The 21171-nt window shown below is 46.2% G+C and overlaps 1 protein-coding gene across 1 annotated transcript in view; it reads left to right on the top strand.

Annotated features, from left to right (window-relative positions):
* LOC138472599 (neuromedin-U receptor 2-like) overlaps window positions 1–21171 on the top strand; it is a 433131-nt gene that overhangs the window by 207475 nt on the left and 204485 nt on the right. The window contains exon 2 of the mRNA XM_069610862.1: window positions 8748–10267. Within this exon, the coding sequence (XP_069466963.1) occupies window positions 9385–10267 (883 nt within the window). The 5' untranslated portion in view covers window positions 8748–9384. The remainder of the gene's footprint in view (window positions 1–8747; window positions 10268–21171) is intronic.

Genomic DNA, 21171 nt, shown 5'->3' on the forward strand with positions numbered 1-21171 from the left:
CCCATTGGGTATTCATGGTGGGGTCTAGGGCATGCAGTTCATTTAAATGGTCCAAAATTTTAGACATGATCTCAGTCAGCAGTGGCCGTGAGCATTATAAAGCTGATCTGATCGTTTTTACTAGGCCCAGCTTGCATTTCACTGCTTTTGTGGGTTTTATTTGGCTATTAACTTAGTAGTGGATAGGACAGACACAAAGGCTGTGATTTTGAGGAGTGTCGGGGTGCATTTGGTTAGTTTGGTTAGTTTAAGAGAGTTTAAGAGAGTTTTGGAGTGCTTTCCAGGAGTTTGGTTGTTGTTGGGGGTGATTTTTGCAGTTATGTGTCTGAACCTGAGAAGTCTTTCTGTGCTATGCTTAGTCACCATCCCTACTGCATTTCTGTTTAAAGAACCATTTCCAATCGGGTTAGTCTTGTGAGGATCCTTTTGTTTATCTTTTACATTTATTTTGTTTTTTGCATAATGATCCCTTCAGCAGATTAGCCACCTTGAGCATGTAAGCTGTACTACTCCTCCAATTCTGTATCAGAGGTTTATGGAAACAGCCAGAGGATCAAAACAGAGACCGATATGGAGTGGCAGCTTAAAGTTGAGATGTAGCGTGAATTGGGTAATATAGTGGTTCATCAGGGGAAGATTGTGGTTGAGGAAGGGGACATAGTGGTTGTGTCAAGGAGGCAGTTGTTGATGAGGGGCAGAAGGGTGGATGAGAAGGGGGAGATGAAGCATGAGGAAGTGGAGAGGTGGAGTATGAGTAGGAGAAGGGTGTTACTACCAATATGGAGGATATATAAGTAGAGGAGGAGTCACTTGAGGAGTACCTGTCGAGGTTGGATCAGTGCTTTTTGCTTGGAGTTGATGGGGAGGAGGATTCACTCCAGCAGCAGAAGGAAGAATTAGCTACAGAGGTGCAGTGGAACAACAAGTTAAGGATGTAGGAGGTGGTGGTGCTGCAGGAGATCAAGAGCAACAAGCCGAATAACCATGGAGGGACTCCCCATCATATGGCTGAGAGGGAGGAGACTGTGGCCGCAACAGCCTGACCTGCCCATGCAGAAAGGGTAAGGGCAGGCACAGGCTTTCCTTAAGAGTATGAAGTCAGGTCACAAGACACCCCCACCCATAACATCACTGCCCATCTGGTCATGGTTGTGCGACTACTTCAGCTAGCTATAGGGTGTGACTGTCAGTGGGGAAGTAGGCAGGGCAATATGCAACCTCTGCCAAAACAGTTAATCGTGGTAACACAAGTAAAAGTGCATTCGGTCCCTCCTCAATTTGCTAGCACTTATCACCGGTTACAGAAACAGCTACTCCATCACCCTCCTGCATAAGTGAAACTGGCCACAGGGGAGTATCAGATGATACTCCATCTCTTCATCAGTCCTGCTCTAGCAATCAACCCTCCTCCCCCCTGACTCAGGGCCAGCTGAACCATCTCCCTAACTCATCATGTATAGCAAAGCATAGCCTGACCCAGTTGCACCATTAACTATGAAGAGCACTTTACCACTACTACCAGCACAGCCTCCTGTTGGTTGTGGTAGATTTAGGGTGTGGTGCCTTTTGGGCAGAACAGTAGAGAGAGAGCAGTAAGGAATTCAGGCCCATAATGTATGTATTACGTAACCTCAGTCAGTTAGTGTGACCTGGATGATGAGCTCCTGCTTCTAACCCAACCTACACTTTTTAGATGACGGGAAGAAGTAGTGAAAGGCACATCATGGTTCACCATGAGAATTCAGACAATGGCGTTAGTTGCTCCTCTGGTAGATACAAATAAATTGAGGCAGAGTCTGCAGTTTGTGAGTGCAGTCCTGGGACTCGGAGAGTGGCTCGACTAGTTGTGAGAGCTAAATACACTGTGACAGAACCTACTGTTTGTGAGCGCAATACTAGGACTCAGGGAATCGCTCCACTGGTTGGTAGAACCAAATATATTGAGTATAAAGGAAAAGCTAAACATGTAAATTTTCAATGGGCTCAGTCACTACTCTCAAAGTCACAGTCTTCAACATATTTCCCATACTGCTTCATTGGTGTGACTATAGCTGGTGCAGACAGAAATCTTCTTCATCTGAGGACTGTGTTGTGGTTCCTCCCATCTTACTGTAGTATTTTGGCAATAACAAGCTCTCTCACATGTGTGTAATTAGGGCACCTCTCTGTTACACCACATGGTAGCCAGGAGAAGCTGACACTGTCCAGAGCTAATTGAACACATGCATATTAATACATTTCCCACTTGCAAAGCCTGTAGCTCAGTAGATCATCATCACTACACAGCTGGAATGTGTCATGAACATAGTCATCATCCAACTGGTCTGCAGTGGGCCTGGTGAATTCTCTTGGGAACCTCGATGCATATAGCAAGCCAGACTAGTCGAGAAGTCGGTCACGCAGCTTTTATGTTTTTACACTTTCCGAAAGCCCAAATAGGTGCCACCTGAATTAGTCTAAAGAGTTGTGGAAAATGAGTGGTTGCTGTCCAATATACCTCTTCGCAGACGTGAAGTCCTGCAGTGACCTTTGTATCTCCCCTCTTGCTCTAGACAGACTTTTAAACTTCTCCTTAGCGTATCCTTATACGCAGATAACACAACCTCTTTGGAATGACACCCCTGCATTGTTTCTAATCCCCACACACATGCTGCGTAAAAGTCACCACATTGACTTTAAACTGTGACTCAAGAAAAGATGCCAGGAGATATTGCTCATTTGCCTTCATCTCAATAATGCATGGAACTGTTGGAATGCTGAAAGCAGATTTAAAGCAAGTTTCCCTGCATGTGTATCACCATTCAGTTCACGTTCATGTGTTATTTTAGACAGTTTCAACAAATACACCGGTGGCAGCACCTTGGGGAGCGAGTTAACATTTAAGTCAACCAAATGGCTGGCCTCTTCAAATGGCTGCAGCAAAGAACAAAGAACAAACAGTATCCAACATGTGCCACTGCATCTGTGATAAGTAGGAACCATGCAGGTTTTAGCTCTGGCTATTGAAGAAGTGAGTCACTAAATCGTACTGCGCCCCCGGAAGCTCCACATATGAAGTGTTGAATTCCACTGAGTTGGCACTGACATTTTCAGTTGGTGGCAAGGGAGATAGTGGCATGACTGCTGCATTCCTAAAATGTGTTGGGCAATGTAGGAGCAGCTAAAGAGGGCAGAGAGAGCGCAGGGGCAACTGCTGGTCTTGGAAGCAGGACCCCACAGAGCAACAGAGATTCGAATCTCAGATCCGCACTTAGAAACCAAGCTCATGTATTAAGCGTGTTATAAAAAACAAATAAGAGATCTTCTGGCCCAATTGTACCTTCTCTTCTAGTGGATACTGCTTATGATGCAAGTCACTGCAAGATGGAGGATAAAGCAGGGCACCTGCATGGTTTTGCCTATCTTCAGGGTAGCTTCAACATTACATGCATTGTATGCTGACAGAACTCCTCCTGTAAACTATGCAGAGAGAGCTAATGTGCCTCAACCTCCTTTTTATTTTCTCCCAGCAATAAACTCACCTGTTGAACCTGCTGTAAAGCTTGGCCATACACAAGGGCTTTGCAGAAAAGAAATGCAGGTACTGTCGAGTGATGGCCATGAGATACATGCCTTGACCATTGATCTACATATCCATTGTTAGGTGGATTTTCTTACACTCACAGTGGCCCAGTGCCATTCCCACTGCGTCCACAACATCACGGTAGCAATGTTGACTGAAATGTACATGCAGTGCACCCTTGGAATTTAAAAGTGCAGACCAATGGGACCAAAAAGGCATCTGAATCTATGGTTGTATACAAATAAATAGGGCAGTACATCTATTGCCAACATTATACCAACGTAGTCAGTGAGTTTACAAAGCCTTTCATGTCTTTTGTGATGTGCATTGAGGGCTAAATAATAAGATGCATGCAATTGGAGCTGCAAGAATAGATAGCGTGACATCAGGACTTATGACGATCTGTATATTGGCAAGATATCATGATGTAGTGTGGGATGGTGGTGCAAATGTGCCCACTGCCTGCAGTTTAGCAGTGCTCGGAGAGTGTGTGTCCTCCTTTCCTCTAGCTAAGCATGTGAATAGGGCCATCTCATGTGGGCACACGGATAAGAGGTTCCCAAACGTGTAAACATGAAGACATACTGCATACATGGTGGGTGGTAAGATGATCTTATTGCTTTTCAGATGTAAAATAACTCTGCAATCCTGATTTGTTTTCGGGGGGCTGAGGTGCTCCCTTACCTCTATTCTTTCTTGGGATCTGTTTGGTGTACTTTCCAGTGTATGCTATGTGGGTGCACTTGACTGAGATGGTGCTATTCATTTGACTGAATGAAAAGTTGGACTGCCATTAGCATGGTGTTTTCTGACCGATTTTGGAAAAGTGGGTGCACTGGCACAAGGGGAGTCACTGCAGCATATTTCCTGTGTAAAGAGCTTGCGCTATAGCATTGTATGGGTTCTTCATTGCACCACTGTATTCTCTCTTGTTCTCCTCACTATCTGTGTCATGGTGCAAGTAGAGGTGTCTGAGTCTCCATTTTGAAAAAATGGGATGGAGCATTATCATGGTTATGGTTTATACTGCCATATGCTGGCCAAGAAAATCAGAGGTGGCGTGCTTTCAGGAATCAGCTCTTCTACTGCTTTTGTGGATTACTCTATGTGTTGCTCATGCATATCTTCTCTTTCTCGCAGCTTGGTTGGTAGTGGCAGGAAGAGGTGTTTACATTTCCTCCCTTCTCCTCCTCCTGATCGCCATCCGATGGCATCTGATGCATGTCCAAAGACACTGCATGTGCAATTACATTTCTTTCCAGTGCACCGGATATTCTTGAGGATGGTGCCCCTGGCCTTTTACAGAGGAACAGATCTGTAGCTAGTCAGGTAAAGAGGCTCATTTACTATCTGGGTTTATACAACAAAAAAAGCTGCTGATGTTGCAGGTGAAACATGGGAAACCGATATATTTCTCCTGCAACCCTTTCTCTGTCCCCTCTTACATGTGTGTCCTGCACTAGTTCCAGACATGCTCATTTAATTCAGAGCTCCCTTCAAAAAATGCACATGAGGTTCTCGGTGCTTTGTTCTTCTCCATCTACGTAATGGATGATGGCTTTTCAATACTTTGAACTTCCCATAGGCCTAGTTAATGCATGTGGGTTTATCAGTGCCTTGGCCTTCTCCTGCATCAAGAAATATGCACATGATTGCTAAATTAAAACAAGCAGTAGTTGATGGCCATTGTAGTTTAAAATTAATGTTGTGCAGTCAAATGTTCTCAAAATGTAGAGCAAGGTTAACGCCCCGTATAAAATTCATTGGCTATAATCATTCAGATATTGTAAAATCAATTAAATTTAAGTCAGTTAAATTTAAGTTATTCCTATACTAAGATGCTTTTTTTAAAACAGAAAATAGGAAATCAAAATTAAGCTCAAAGATCCATATGGTTAATTCCAAAAGTGTCGTCCTTGCCGATGTTTATTTAATGAAGGAAGGGCGGCATTAATTTACTTGCCTTTCCTTTGAGCCTCTCTTTTGCTTACTGGAGCCTGTAACAACCTGCCTAGAGATCAAGGAAGTTTGAAACTGTATCTCCTTAGTTAGTTTGTCCCAAACTTCTCCTGCTATCATGCTTCCTTGTTAATAATCAATTCAGTTACTGCAGAAGCTTGAATTCATGGTCAACAGCCAAACATCTTTGCTATGCTAACTGCAACCTCACAAAAATACTTCTTATGCGCATTATTGACACTGACATTTCCCATAATAACATTCCAGAGAGACTCACATTTCTTACAGACGCTCAGCATATGTTCTGTTAATGCTCTCAGCCTCATTTCTGTTCAGATAAATATGTATGTACACATGAGATATGTTACAAATAGAATAGAATTCTTCTGGCTTTTGGAGGCCGAAGGAGATCTGTTACTCTGGTCGTCAAAATATATGGAGGCTTGGAATTAATAATTAATTTTTGACAATACCTCTGACATAGTCATTGAATCGGAAGCCTAACACAGTAACACTGTAGGTTAAAATACTGTTGCAGGGAGGTCTTCAATGAGCCTAGAGGGATGGAGCTATGATGTGCTAGAGTTGAAAGCGCCTGGAACAAGGTGTGTTCATCCTTTGCAAAGAACAGACTGGATTGTGGCACCCCCACACATGAGATTAACAATGTCTTGGCATTTAGGTGTGGCAGTCACCTAAAAGGTACAAAGCCAAACATTCTGCCAGATATTTCTGTTATGTAATGTCAAGTTGTGATTTATATAAATGTTACACCGAGAACTGGTCAATATCAGGGAATTGAGTATCATATCAAAGAAGAAAAGAATATGGAAAATCATTTCACGAGCTAAAACACACCAGGAGCATCTCAAAAGAAACATCGTAGTGAAATGTTCATTTGGATGTGAATATTGATTATTCATGTAAAGACCTAAACCTCAACATTTCTCAAAGTAAAATGCCTTATTCAATGTCAGTGAGGTAAATCATTTCATAATTGCCAGCCTTGAGTACTACGCATTCCAATCATTAAAACTTTTTTAGTGCATTTTCAATATCAAAGTAGTGTGCATTTGCCTTCTCCCAGTGCTTTGTTAATCCACACTCAACCTTCTCTGCAGAGACATCTCTATCAAAGTTCATGAAAAAGAATCAGTGATGAGGTGTCTCAGTGACCAGATTGTTCTTCTGAAGAATCTCCCACCACCAGGTGGCAGTCCAGTCACAGTTAAGGGTTATGTGTGTTTAGGTGGCTGCTTCTGTACATTTGCAGCATCTGTTCGAGACTGTGAGAACCCGTTTGTTATCTTTAATTGACTCAAGTAGAGTTGGTAAAGGATATTTTTCTGTATACGTTTGCCTGCCATATTTGCATATGTTTTTCTGATGAGGCCTGAATAGCCAGTGATTGCCTCTAATAGCTCACTGAGGTCTATGATACACGTATCACATGTTGACATTTAGGATGTGGAATTTATAACATTTTCAACATTATTTGCTTATTGGGGATTACATGAAGGAGAATGCCAATTAAATGACACTTCCATAATGATAAACTCTGCAATCAGGTCATGCACTATGAAATGCTAAATTTCATCTGAAGGTAGTTTCACATTTCACTATCCTGGGAAGTAATACACCTTTTGAATTGCTAACATGATTTCTGATGAGCATTCGAGACACTGGGAGAATTGCACAAGCGACCAAAGTCTTCCACTCAATTTTCTTACTCTGAATCATGATCGATGGATTGCACCAGATGCAGGACAACTCAGACTTGTACAGTAGTTGTTCAACCTTCCCAAGGGCTGCCTGATGAACATCTTTTGTGAGTCTGATGCTGGCTTGGCCATGGATAATGCCATGATCTGCCAGTGCCTGTAGAAGTAATACTGTTGGGAGGCCACTCTACTGTTTTTTATAAGGCAACACCCAATATGATGAAGCCTCACTCTTGGTGGAGAAGAGGCAATATTTATGGACCCAGACAACGTTTTTTAAAGATGGGGAGTGTAAAATCTCCTTAAGCAGCAGGTATCTGTTCACATTTTAAAAACAGCAACCACTTCTTATTGTTCCAACCTCCACACTTTATTACACAACCAGTTTTATTGTTGGATCTAGGAGAGGTGTGGTTATATAACCTGTAAAGAAAGTACTGACATTTAGTTAAAGGTTTTATCTAAAAAAATCTGTGGATTGCCCTATGGACTGAGGTTTAGGTATTATATATTCTTTCCAGAAGAAGTGAGCAGTGGGTCCATGTCGCCAGCTCTTTCAAGGTATGACTAGCCTTATTGTTCCAATAAAGACTATTCCATTCAAACATTGTACTTACTGTGGTTGCCTAAACTGTTCCAGACTGATATTTCTGATACAGTGTACATTTCAGTGTCTGTATATTCCACAGTAGTTACTCAGCTTCAATAATGTGGGGGTATCTGGCCTCTAATTTTCTAATTTGCTTCCTCCATTTATCATCAGTAGTTAAGAATCAGATTCCTTCGCTGCAGAGGTACTACTTCCAAAATGTGAAATCTAAAATGTTAAGTCCATTCATTTTGTCATGAGTTTAAGATTTTTCTTTTAGACGTTGCGGGAAATAAAAAGATTAGTTTGAGTGATTATATATTTGCCCTACAATAAAGGGCTGTTTGTCCCTACTCGCCCCCTCACCCCGGAAGATTTCCCAGGGTCCCTTGACCACTTGCAACACTTGCATCAAACCTATGCAGTTAAACTGCATGAAGGATGTTCCTGTGCTATCTTGGTTGATCTTTGACATTCCTGTTCAATGCTTCGGCATTTGCAACTCACGTCATTCAGAATAACAATGTAGCACCTCCGGCAACCAAAGTAAATATAAATCAGCCTGGCAAACAGACTTTAGTTCATTAATTCATTCATTCACATCCAACCCTAATTTTTGGGAGATTGTGATTGATTTAATTGTAACAATGTAATATTCTTCAAGGGGAGTAGCAATACATATTTGCTCCTTTTTGCATGTATCATCACACAGCGATTACAATGTTTACACAAAAAAGAATGCATACTATTAAACTTTGTCGTATTTGATGCTATGATTTACTTTCTGCTATATAGGACAATGGCATTTTTTAAATTAAAAATAATGTGTAATAAACGAACATCTTGTGCTTCCTCTGTTTGATATTTTTAACTATTTTATATTCACATGGGATATTTTTGTTTTCTCTCATTTCAGTTGATCACTAGGACATTGGGGGGCCCAACCTGATCAGAACGGAAATGTTACCCAGGATAATCAATCTACTATGGAGGAAAGCACCCCGTCGTTATGTACTGGTTTGTAACCTTCATCATGAGAAGTAAAAGGAACGAAAGTAAGATGACTGTTGCATGAAGTAAATCATTCAACAGGTTCTGCATCTTCTATCAATGTTAGTAGCCATTAGCAGAACTGTTCGTATAATGCTTCTATTACACAACGCTTGGGCACTTGCGCCAAATCAAGTGCAGCACTTATTTTGTCATGAAGGTTTTCCAAAAGAATGATCTCACAGTTCTGGAGTGAGATTGTCACTTTTTTGGCACTAAATAAATGACACAAGTTTCAGCGGTGTGGTATTTCCAAGCACATCCTCTGGTTATCAGGCAACCAGTTAGGTTTTTCTAAGTGAGTGGTTCCCTTGAAAATAAGATGAACATGTGTATTCAAACTATTTGATGAATTGTGAATCTATGAAACAAAAGACACATGGTAATAAATAATCAGTGGCTATCAAGGCAAAGGTTGTTAAACATGGAAGAACAATCTCACTGAAATATCTTTTGGATTTTCATTCAAGGTAAACACATCCTACCATAAGTGTGTTGCCGCCATGACTTCAGTACAGCAGGAAGACCTTTTCCAGATATGTACAGAAGATCTTCAGCTAGATACCTGCAACTGGACATTCAGCAACGAGACCTGGAATGGCAGCCTGAACCAGAGCAAAAGCAGAGTTATCCAAAAGCTTCTCTATAGAATCCTAGGACCCAAAACATCCTCTTTCATCCTTCCAATTTCTCTGACTTACCTCTTTATATTCGTGACAGGGGTCGCGGGTAACCTTCTGACCTGCACTGTCATCGCCAAACACAAGAAAATGAGGACTCCAACCAACCTGTATCTCTTTAGTTTAGCTATTTCGGACCTCCTGGTCCTGATTTTTGGCATGCCTTTAGAAACGTATGAGATGTGGCAGAACTACCCGTTTCCCTTGGGGGAAGGGGGCTGCTACTTCAAGACATTCTTGTTTGAGACTGTGTGCTTTGCTTCTGTGTTAAATGTAACAGCCCTCAGTGTCGAACGGTACATTGCAGTGGTGCATCCTTTGAAAACTAAAGACGTGATGACCAACACTCATGCCCGGAGGGTAATCAGTGCAGTATGGATGACCTCATTTCTGTGCGCTATCCCAAATACCTCCCTCCATGGGATCTACTACATCTATTTGCCCTCTCTGGAGAAGATCGAGGAGTCTGCTACCTGCAGCATGCTCAAGCCCAAGTGGGTGTACAACCTTGTCATTCAGATCACCACAGTGTTCTTCTACTTTGTGCCAGTCACAATAATTACTGTTCTGTACCTTTTGATTGGCTGTCGTTTAACAAAGGAGAAAAAGTTTCCAATTGGGAGGCTTGGCAAAAACTGTAATAGCATTACCAGCTGGAAAATTCATTTGGAGACAGGAAGAAGAAGACAAATCACCAAAATGCTGTGTAAGTAAAGTCAGTTGTTTTTTACTACATTCTTTTTTGGTCATGGGTGTCTTTGAAATATTATACTAGTGTCACAACTGTGTTTTACTCGGTGGTTATGTACAAAGAGCATGCGTGAGGATCTTGGTTGTATAGGCTAGTCAGTTATCAATGTTTCTACACTTAGTGGCAAAACAAAAGAAGACTATATTGTACATATAACTCAGGGGGACAGTAGCAAATAAACTCACTCATTGCTTGCTACTTTCTCCGCCCACTCGCAGACCTCCTGCCTTCCACTATCGTTTGCTGTTCCTGACACTATGTGAAAGACTTGTATAGATTGGCATATTGCAGGGAGAGGACCGCTTACCTGTAGACGAACCTATAAGTAGCCCTATGCGTGCAATATACATTGTTTGCATGCTTAGGTGGATATTATGCACGAAAATCGAGGCAGTTCTGGGTTTCTGAGCATGTTTAAACTTAAGCATTCAAACAATTGACATCCCACCCAACAGATCCTAGCATTGCTAGTGGCATTTTCTAAGATTCCTAGCAAATCTGCCAGGGGAAAAAACATGGGGATTCCATAGGCATCTAAAACTCCTCTTTCTGCATGAAAATTCATGAGGGTGGAGTTACTGACACAATTTTGCACAAATTGGATTATGGTAGCAAAATCCGTCTTTCCAATCTCTGCCCTTATTCAATGAAACAGATCAATGAAAATCACATGGTGCATTGATAACCTATGTGAAACGTTTTCCGCTTGGTTTTAACACAGCATTCACATTCTACGCAACAACAAAACAGGTCACTCTGCCTCACACCTACAGATTGTGCATTCTACAACCCTAATCCCTTTTCGGAAAACATCTATTTTGATGTTGCTCTAAGACAGTTTTTATTTTTTATTTTGTTGTTGTATGTAGTGTTCTAAATCCTGTGATGTTGTCCTTTCTCCCCAAGGGGGAGCCCCTTCCCATGAGGCAGGGGAGGTAAGGCAGCTGCCCGATAGTTCCCCTGAGGGTGGTACTCAGTGGGTGGATCTCACGGGGAGGGATACCCCTGTTTGGACTAGGGACGACTATACAGGGAGAACATGGTATGTCCACACTGCACCACAGCCTCCCTCATACTCCTACCCTATACAGAGCACACTAGTTCCCTACACTTCTGTGTACCTGTATAAGGTAGATAATACAACACTCATGAGAAGTACTGAAATGAGGAAGAGTTGGGAATACCCACCTGAAGTACACTGGAAGACTGCGAGGAGCAAGAGTCCAAGTAGCCCAGTAGAGATTGACCATGTCACTACTGGGATGAAGACGAAGTGCAGAGGAATGAGGACCACCCTGTAGAACCAATGCAAGCGTTCCAGTCAATGTGGACACTGTAGGAGCATAAAAAGTGAGCAGGGACTTCAAAGAGTGTTCGACCCTCCCAGAAGGACCCACGAGTCAGGAGGGTGTCAAGCGTGGAGCAAAACCACAGTAGGAAGCAGTCTGGTGTCAAAGCTTGAGAGAGAGCAAGACCGGAGAGTAGGGAAAGCTGGGAAGAGAGGTACAGCAACTCTCCAGGACCTGACATTGGTCAGTCCTAATTCCCAGAGGCGAGGCAGTGGTACGCCTTCAAGGGGAGGTGGACCGCATGGTCCCTGAGATGTATTGACACATTTAGGGAGCCCGAAGGAGAACTGGTGACCAAGCTGCAAATGTGGAAGAAAAGCCGGAAGCTGGTTCCCATCCCATGGAGAGCCACCATTATATAGAGTAGCCAAACAGGGTAATGGAAGGTATGTGCAGACTGGCAGGGACAAGGGGAAGGCGGCCAGGCTTGCAAAAAGTGCTGCAGAGGTTGCTAGGCCTAACGAAAGGTAACAGAGGGTCTGGGAGCCTATTGATTATTACCAGTGTCACAGGTGCCGGCCTAGAGAAGGCCCAAGAAGGGTTGGGGACCCCGTCCAGAACAAAATGGGCATCCAAGGAAATCTTCCTCTTACCAGTACTTGGAAAAAAAGAGAGCCAAGTTGGTCATAGCGAAAATAAAGAGGAAATGTGGGTCTGGGACACACACAGGGGAAGGGAGTAATTCCCTCTTAAATTGTGAACTGCATTATATAGCTTGAGAAAGGCCAGGGGAAGGCAATCATTCTCCCAGTCATTGCAAACTACATCATAAAGCCTGGGAAAGTCCAGGAGAATGGAGCTACCCCCCTACCATTTTTAACTGCACGCTAAAGGAGAAAAGATGGGCCTGTGGAAGGGAGTCATTCCCCCACACTTCGTGAACTGTGATAATGACTTTATGAAGGGCCTGGGGAAGGAAGTGATTCCCTCAGCCATTGTGAACTGTCATAATGAGCACAAGAAGGGACTGGGGAAGTGAGTCATTCCCCCATTCTTCGTGAACTGTCATAAAGAGCCTGACAAGGGCCTGGGAAAGGGAGTCATTCCCCCAGCCTTCGTAAACTGTGGTAAAGAGCCTGAGAAGGGCCAGTTGGAAGGGAGACATTCCCCCTCGTATTGAGAAATCTACAAACCAAGAAAGATCAGGGGTGGGAGACCATACCCCCTGATATTGTGTGCAGTGAATCAAAGCCAAGGAAGGCCTGGGAAGTGAGTCATTCCCCTGGCAGTGTGCAATTCTTTAGAGTAAAAATACCATGAAAAGGGAGGTATTCTCCATGAACCCAATAGTGAGTAACACTATGGGCAACAAGGATGACTTTTGAGTTGGAACTTTTGAGTTTGAACTGAGACTTTACAGGACCTCAAACTGGAACTTTGTATTAAATCCTGGAATGGAACTAAGACCACACTCCAAGTCCACCGGTACCAGATGAAATCCACCAGCAGGCCTGACCTGCTCTGTAAACGTGAAGAGATTCTTGGAAATATACTTATTATTTCAAATTCCCACCCTATCATATTCCTTGCTCCCTGTGCAATCTGTTTGTAACTTTGCAATTTTTCCATCAGATTTAGAGGCACAATTACTGTGAAATTGCAAAATGCAATTATTTTAGAAGAACAAAATATTTGGGTTTGTGCAAAGTGGTTTTGCTGCCTGGAATCCATTCTTTTTACAGAATGGGCAAAAGCAAAATATTTGGCAAAATTTGACAATTTCACATCGCTTGTGGACATTTCACCTATGCTCTAATTAGGAACCACTCTCACAGAATGCTTTTCCGTAATCATCCTGCTACTTTGTCATGTATTACAGTAAATCAGCATCGCTAAATATAGTGTGACGTGATTTCTGCGTTTTATATGTACTCTGCATATCATCAAGAAGCATGTTTTGATTTTGTTAGTTTTCCTGCAAGGATTTAGCCACGTTCTCTTCAAGACAAAAAAGTTACTATCCTTCAATCCTAATAATCACTCAAATTCATTACCTTATGCTACATCAATTGTTCTTTATTACCCCCTATCTATTGCTGTCATTATGAGACTGCCAGTACTGGCACCCGATATCCTGGAGTTACTGGGATATTATGGGCACCGGCAACAGCGGTAAGTTCCCATTGCATGGATTTCCATAGAACTCCATGGAATGGGAACCACTGAAGCACAGGCAACGCTGTTAACAGTGCCAATGCATCAATGATTTTTCTGCCGGTAGGGCCTGTACTACCAGCAGGTCAAACCTGCCGGTAGTTTACTGCACCTAACGGAAGACTGGGAGTAACCCGATCCGGAAAATATGCCAGAGCTGGTAGTACTGTCCAGTTTACTGGCATTTTTTTCAGACCGAGTTACTCGCAATAAGGCCCATATGTTAGACAAATACTTTGTTGTCATCTGTAAGGAGGTGTGTACCCCAAGAGACTTGGCGTGCACTCAGAATGAGTTTAGATTGCACCTAATCTTGCCGCTCATAGTACAAATAGATGAAACTAATAACAGTTCCAATAATTACATACACCCTTTAGGCATTATCTACTTTTTGAGTCACAGCGAATTTTAATTAAAAAATAAACATGGCATTATGAAGAGAAAGAGAGAGAAGGCAAAAGCATAAAAGGGATGACATACCAATCTGCATGAGAACATAAATAACGTGATCCTATTTTCTCCATGGAAATTCAATCATAATGCTTAGAATGTACCTAGCTACATTTGCAAAGCTAAAAACATGTACATATATTATTACATTGCCATGCTCAGCAGCTTCTGTCATTGTCCTGTGAAAGAGGATCCTAAACTCGATCCCACTATTAATACAACTAAAAAGGGCTACATTCCCAGCTATATTGTTTGCTTTGCAAGTTTAAGGCGAACCACTAGTGGATGTCCTACACAATCAGAGGACACCAGTAACCGGTCGCCATGTCTAATGCGTTGAAGATCTTTGACCCCCGTATCTATGCATGTCCCTTGTCGATGAAATGTAGTAGCTATCTTGAAATAAGAACCCTTAATTTGAGCACCATCAGGTAGCTGCACAATCTTCACTGGCTACTGGGTTTCGATAATCTGAATGCCGAGTTGTTCAAGCTGCTACGCATAGGCCTGATTATCCCTCTTCAGTCAAGATTCTTGATGATCTCTGATTCTAAACAAGCTAATAGCAGACTGTATTGCTAGGCAAAAATGTGTTGTACACCATTACCCTGGGGCAACTTGGTGACATGAAGATCGGTGCGACCACAGTCGAATCTGTCTCGAATGAACAACGTAAAAATATCTTTCTCAACCTTTCACTCTCTGAATCATCTAATTATGCATCTGCCATTTTGATCTGTTCCTCCATCAATTTAGAAAACCCTGTGAAGTCTTCTAAAGGGGAAATGTCTGCACTTTGCTCCAGTACAGTAAACATTACTGGTATCTCAGGATCTTGGCCATCGTGTTTTGTGGCTGCTCTTGCCCCTAACTCTCATCATCAAACCAGAACAAGATGCAGTCATCTTCTAAGTGACACATCTACATTATTGGGCTTAGTTGACTACAAGGACATGAAGACCCCTTCCAATTTAGAGTAAATACATTTTGGCGAACTTGCCTCCATTGGTGCATGTGCTCCAGGTATGTTGCCATTAATAGGATTTTTCTTCAGTAAAATGTAATTCCTGAATTGCTATCCCTGTTGGTGTACCTTCTTCTAAATACATTTCTTGGCACCTATTTTTGTCTATCAGTATCAACAAAGACTATCCCAAATCTCAATCTGTGAGCTATAACCACAACGAAGCCATTGTTGCTTCATCTTTTCATTGCTAAACACAATTGCAGCAGATTTGCCAAGATGTTGTCCCTTTGTTGGTCTGGTCTCAACATCAATGTAAACTGTCTCATAAATGCTGGAATACACATATCCTTCTGCATTTTCATATGGCATTATCTGGGCATAATTGAACGCCTGATGTTTTGTCGTCAAAATAGTGTGTGATGCCAACCACCCTGGAGACTAAGGGGTCGATTCATGGAATTAATGTGCGCCGAAAATTCCCGCGCAGAGGTGCCAAAACGTGTGATTCGCAGTAAAAGTGCGAAAATCGCAGGGAAACCAGCGCACATCGATTCATGGAAGTCCGTGCGCGAGAAAAACATTGGATGTGCGCTGAAAAAGTGCGCCGCGCACACCGGCGCACAGGTCCTCCAACAGCGTGCGCCACGGCCACTGCGAAATCGCACATAGCGCGGCGCACATCACAAAAGTAGGCGGAACACGGGGCGTAACACTCGGAATGGGGAACAACGCGTGAAAATATGGGTGTCACGGGGGAAGTACAGGAGGCAAGTGCGCGGAACGCCCACACGCTCGCCTACAACCCGTATTCATGGAATCGAATAGGGCAAACCAGCGCATGGTCAAAGACGCGCACAGGGCCAAACAAGTACGCCACAAGAAATCAGGCGGTAGCGTCCCTGCGCCTGAAATAAATGTGCGCCAACAAAAAGCACCCATATACAGCCATGGTGAATGGTCCATACAGTGGCCCTCTGGGACAAATGAGGTGCAAAGGGGTACCGACAAACATGGACACCCGCTGTGTGAAAAATAGCGTGTGCGTGTGTTTCGGGATGCGCGGGAAGTTCCACACGCGATTGGCCTGGGTACGTGTACTTTGGGGTGCGCGGGAAGTTCCACACGCGATTGGCCTGGGTACGCGTGTTTCGGGATGCGCGGGAAGTTCCCCACGCGAGTGGCCTGGGTACGTGTACTTCAGGGCGCACGGGAAGTTCCACATGCGATTGGCCTGGGTATGTGTACTTCTGGGTGCGTGGGAAGTTCCACACGCGATCGGCCTGGGCATGTGTGTTTCGGGATGCGCGGGAAGTTCCACACGCGATTGGCCTGGGTACGTGTACTTCGGGGTGCGCCGGAAGTTCCACACGTGATTGGCCTGGGTACATGTGTTTCGGGATGCGCCGGAGGTTCCACACGCGATTGGCCTGAGTACGTGTACTTCGGGGTGCGCGGGAAGTTCCACACGCGATTGGCCTGGGTACGTGTGTTTCAGGATGCGCGGGAGGTTCCACACGCGATTGGCCTGGGTACGTGTGTTTCAGGATACGGTGGGAAGTTCCACACGCAATTGGCCTGGGTACGTGTACTTCGGGGTGCGCGGGAAGTTCCACACGCGATTGGCCTGGGTACGTGTGTTTCGGGATGCGCGGGTGGTTCCACACGCGATTGGCCTGGGTACGTGTGTTTTGGAGTGCGGCGGGAAGTTCCACACGCAATTTCAGCAGGGTACGTGTATTCCGAGGTGCGCAGGAAGTTTCACACGCAATTTCAGCAGGGTACGTGTATTTCGGTGGTGCTGGGGAGTGCGACACGTGATTTGGCCATGTGGGTCATCCCAGGTGTTCCCTCTACACCCTCCACGACCCCTGCAGGCAGCACACACCACATGGGACTACCCTGCACCCCTGCTCATGTGCCATGCCGAATTACTGCCCCCCAGAGCCCTGAGCACGCTCCCACCTGCCATCTGCTGCTGCCTGACTGCCTGCTGCCCATGTGCCCTGCCATTTGCTGCCTGCACATCAGCCAGGGGTGATGTTGCTGTGACCACCCCTGCTGGAACCAAAGACTCCCGACTGGGATTCCATCGCTCCACAGCCCAGCCCCAAGACCCAGTTGCCCACACACTCCTGCCTCTGGGGTTGTCATGTCGGGCACTGCAACATCTGGCACCACTGACAACCCCCGGCCAGAGAGGCAGAGGGGCACCAGCTTCAGTGCCAGGAAGGTTGGTGTCCTGGTGGAGCAAGTCCTGGAGCAGTATGATGCCTTCTTCGGAAGTGTGCGCGCCGACAAGGAAGGACGGACTCAGATCTGGACGGACATCGTGACTGCCATCAACGCGGAGGGGGTGGCAGTCCGCGACTTCCAACATGTCAAGAAGCGCTGGGATGACTTCAGGTCCAGGACCCTGAACAAGGCCCAGCACCTCTTGAAAGCAGAGGATGCTAAGGGGCACCGGGGCCACTTGTCGGAAGATCAGAGGAGGGTCTTGGAACGCATATCCCCAGCGCTCCACGTCCAGGTCCTTGAGAGGCAGACCCATCTGGAGTCGAGCGGTAAGTGTACATGCATCATGATTGTAAGCTGTGCGTGTGGTGATGTGCAAGTAGTGTGCCGGTTGCACATATGTTTGTATGGGACCGAGTATGGGTGGGGGTGTACAGGGCCATGAGCTAACATATGCGAGGGCTGTCATGTGTGAGACATGGATGGTGCTTGTGTGTGTAGGCTTGCATGCCAAATGTAGTTGTGTGGGCACACATGTTTGGATGAATGTGTATGTAAGTAGGCATGTTCGTGATGTCACGCATGTATGTTGTTTTCTGCTGCATGTATCAGCACTGTGTACATGTGCATGTGTGTGTATTTGACAAGGGTGCAACAGTGATGCAACATGGATGCATGTGACAGCGGGATGTGGAAGCCTGGTTGGCAGATGTGACATGGATGCCCATCTGAACACTGCGACAGTTGGCTGAGGTGTACACATGCATGCAAGTGTGGTGGTGTGCGTGCATGTGTAGTGCACTCCCTGTGTTGCATGTGATGTCTGGCTCACCTTTGCCTGATCATGCTGTTGTATGTGTATGGATGGTGCTGGCAGTTGCGATGTGGCTGTGGTATGGCTCATGTGTGCAAGTTGAAATGACATGTGTGTTGGCGATTGGGATGCTATGTCTGAGGTTTGCCAATGCCACTCATGTGCAACTGTCATGTGTGTATGTGTCCATTGTACAGTGCCCTGATGCCTGTGTTTTATTTCTCCCTGTCTGCATGCAACTGATGAAGAGGGCGGAGAAGGTGCTGTGGAGCACAGCGGCGGGGATCGCACCGCCAGCCGGAGACGCAAGGCCCGGCTCCCCTCCCAGGTTGTGATCTCCTCGGGGAGTGAGGAGTCCGGTGCCGCGTCCCAGGCCGCAGCTGCCGGAGTGAGGTCCAAGAGGTGGAGGTCGGAGTTGGACTCCTCGGCAGTAGAAGGGGCAGCTGGGACCCCACAGGGCACAACGGGGGAAGATGGCACGGAGTCATCCAGGTTGGTGGGGGGTTTGGTGGAGGAGGAAGCCGTGCAAGCAACAGAGGCAGGGTCTTGAGGTGGGGATTCCACTGGTGCTAGTGGTGCAGTGCAGCACCAGGGACAGGAGGCAGCACAGGTCGCCGCGGAGGTGCATGTGTGCAATCCTGTCCCTGATCCTGTCACTGCATCATCTTGCACCAGCAGGGATGCCTACGTCCAGACCCGTTTTCAGGCAGGGGATGAGCTCATGACAACTGGCCTTCCTCTGCCTGCGGACATGGCTATCCGGGTCCGGGTTGAGCCTGTCCTGACTGGTGTGGCGTTGCGTCAACGGGCCATGCGAGGTGACCTGCAGTCTTTTCATGAGGCGACTGCACGTCATCTCGAATGGCTCGTTGACCGCGTCGGCCTACTGGGACAGGTCACCCAGGCCAGATTCCTCTGTTTGATGGGGCTTGCTACGACCCCCTCCTCAACTGAACCCCCTATGTGCCAGTCATCCTCTGTGCCATCTTCCCACCCATCAGTCACCTGGGTGCCCTGTGGAGCTGCCTCTGACGGTGCGGCCGGGCTGGTGGAGGAGGCATCCCTGCCACAGTCGGGAGTCGGACGTCCAGCAGGGGTGGCCACATCAACGACTGCACCCCAGCCAGTGGAGGATGTGCAGGCAGCAGGAGGCAGTGCACGGGCAGAGGCACAGCAGCAGCAGCAACGTGGTGGGATCCATGATGGCTCGGGGCCTTCGACATCGGAGGGGCAGGCATCGGCCGGAAGGCAGGAGGACCCAGGACGGGAAGTGTCTTCCGTGTGGCAGCGGTTGGGCCACGCCATAGATGCAGAGCGGCAGCGGGCGGAAGAGGCATGGCTCACGATGGTCAGGGCGGAGAACTCCATGCGGAGGGCCCTGAGGCGGGCAGAGTGCCTCGAGGCAATCCGCAGGGAGTTTGCGGTGAACATGTTGACGGCCCTGAGCACCCTCGGGGCCATGGAGGAGGACCGCCTCCGGGACATTGAGCAGGAGTTCGATGATGCCCTGGCCCGGAACATCCCGGAGTGCCCGTCGGACTAGCCCGCTGCCCTTGTAAATAGTTCTGTAGTTAGTGTTAGGTTTCCTTTGTTTTTGCATTTTATTTTGGACCTTTTGGACAATGGGCCACATTTTTGTATATAGTTTTTTTTTTAGGTAGTGTTATTAGATAGGTTTCATTTCTTCGGTTGGGATCATGGACCCTGGATTGTTTATCTGTATATAGTTGACTTTTGGATTTTCAATTTTTTTATGATTTCCCCATGGAGCAATGGTTTTCGATTTTAATTTTCCATTGGATTTACTTTTGTGGACTGTGACTTTGGACACCTTTCCTTTGCATTATGATTTGTGGTTTTGCATTATTTCACGGACCTGCTGGTTTTTTTTTGTTAAAATTTCAATTATTGTTTGTTTATTTTTTATTCAATTTATGTTGCTTTTAATACATATTTTTTCTTCAAACTTCAATGTGTAGTATCATCTCATTGGTTTCATGCATATCATGATATGGGTTTTGACATTCACTGACACCCATTGGGTGTATGTGAAGGACATGTGTTCATTTCAAAACTTGCAATTAGGGTTCTATCATGTTTTTGCCATTTCTAAGTGGGTGGATGCAATACTCAGGTGGGTGTTTGGCATTTGGAGGCTGACCATAAGGGCCAGGGATCTACATTGTGGTGACATGTTGGCTGGGGGACATGAGTGGGGGCCTGGTGGAGGGTGCCCCTGCACTGCTGAGAGGTGGGGGTGCAGGGAGACATGAGTTGGACATGAGTGGGGGCCTGGTGGAGGGTGCCCTGCACTGCTGGGGGGATGGGGTGGTGGTGGCATGAGTGGGGGCCTGGTGGAGGCTGCCCCTGCACTGCTGAGGGGTGGGAGTGGTGGGAGACATGAGTGGGGGCCTGGTGGAGGCCGCCCCTGCACTGCTGGGGGGTGGGGGTGCAGGGAGACATGAGTTGGACATGAGTGGGGGCCTGGTGGGGGGTGCCCCTGCACTGCTGGGGGTGGGGGTGGTGGGAGACATGAGTGGAGGCCTGGGTGAGGCTGCCCTGGATGCTAGAGGGTGGGGTGCAGGGAGACATGAGTGGGGGCCTGGTGGAGGCTGCCCCTGGATGCTGGGGGGTGGGGGTGCAGGGAGACATGAGTTGGACATGTGTGGGGGCCTGGTGGAGGGTGCCCCTGCACTGCTGTGGGGTGGGGGTGATGGGAGACATGAGTGGGGGCCTGGTGGAGGGTGCCCTGCACTGCTGGGGGGTGGGGGTGATGGGAGACATGTGTGGGGGCCTGGTTGGAGGGTGCCCTGCACTGCTGGGGGGTGGGGGTGGTGGGAGACATGAGTGGGGGCCTGGTGGAGGGTGCCCCTGGATGCTGGGGGGTGGGGGT

The sequence above is a fragment of the Ambystoma mexicanum genome, chromosome 8 (genome assembly GCF_040938575.1).
Source record: "Ambystoma mexicanum isolate Mex_15411 chromosome 8, UKY_AmexF1_1, whole genome shotgun sequence".
In the NCBI taxonomy this organism is placed as follows: Eukaryota; Metazoa; Chordata; class Amphibia; order Caudata; family Ambystomatidae; genus Ambystoma; species Ambystoma mexicanum.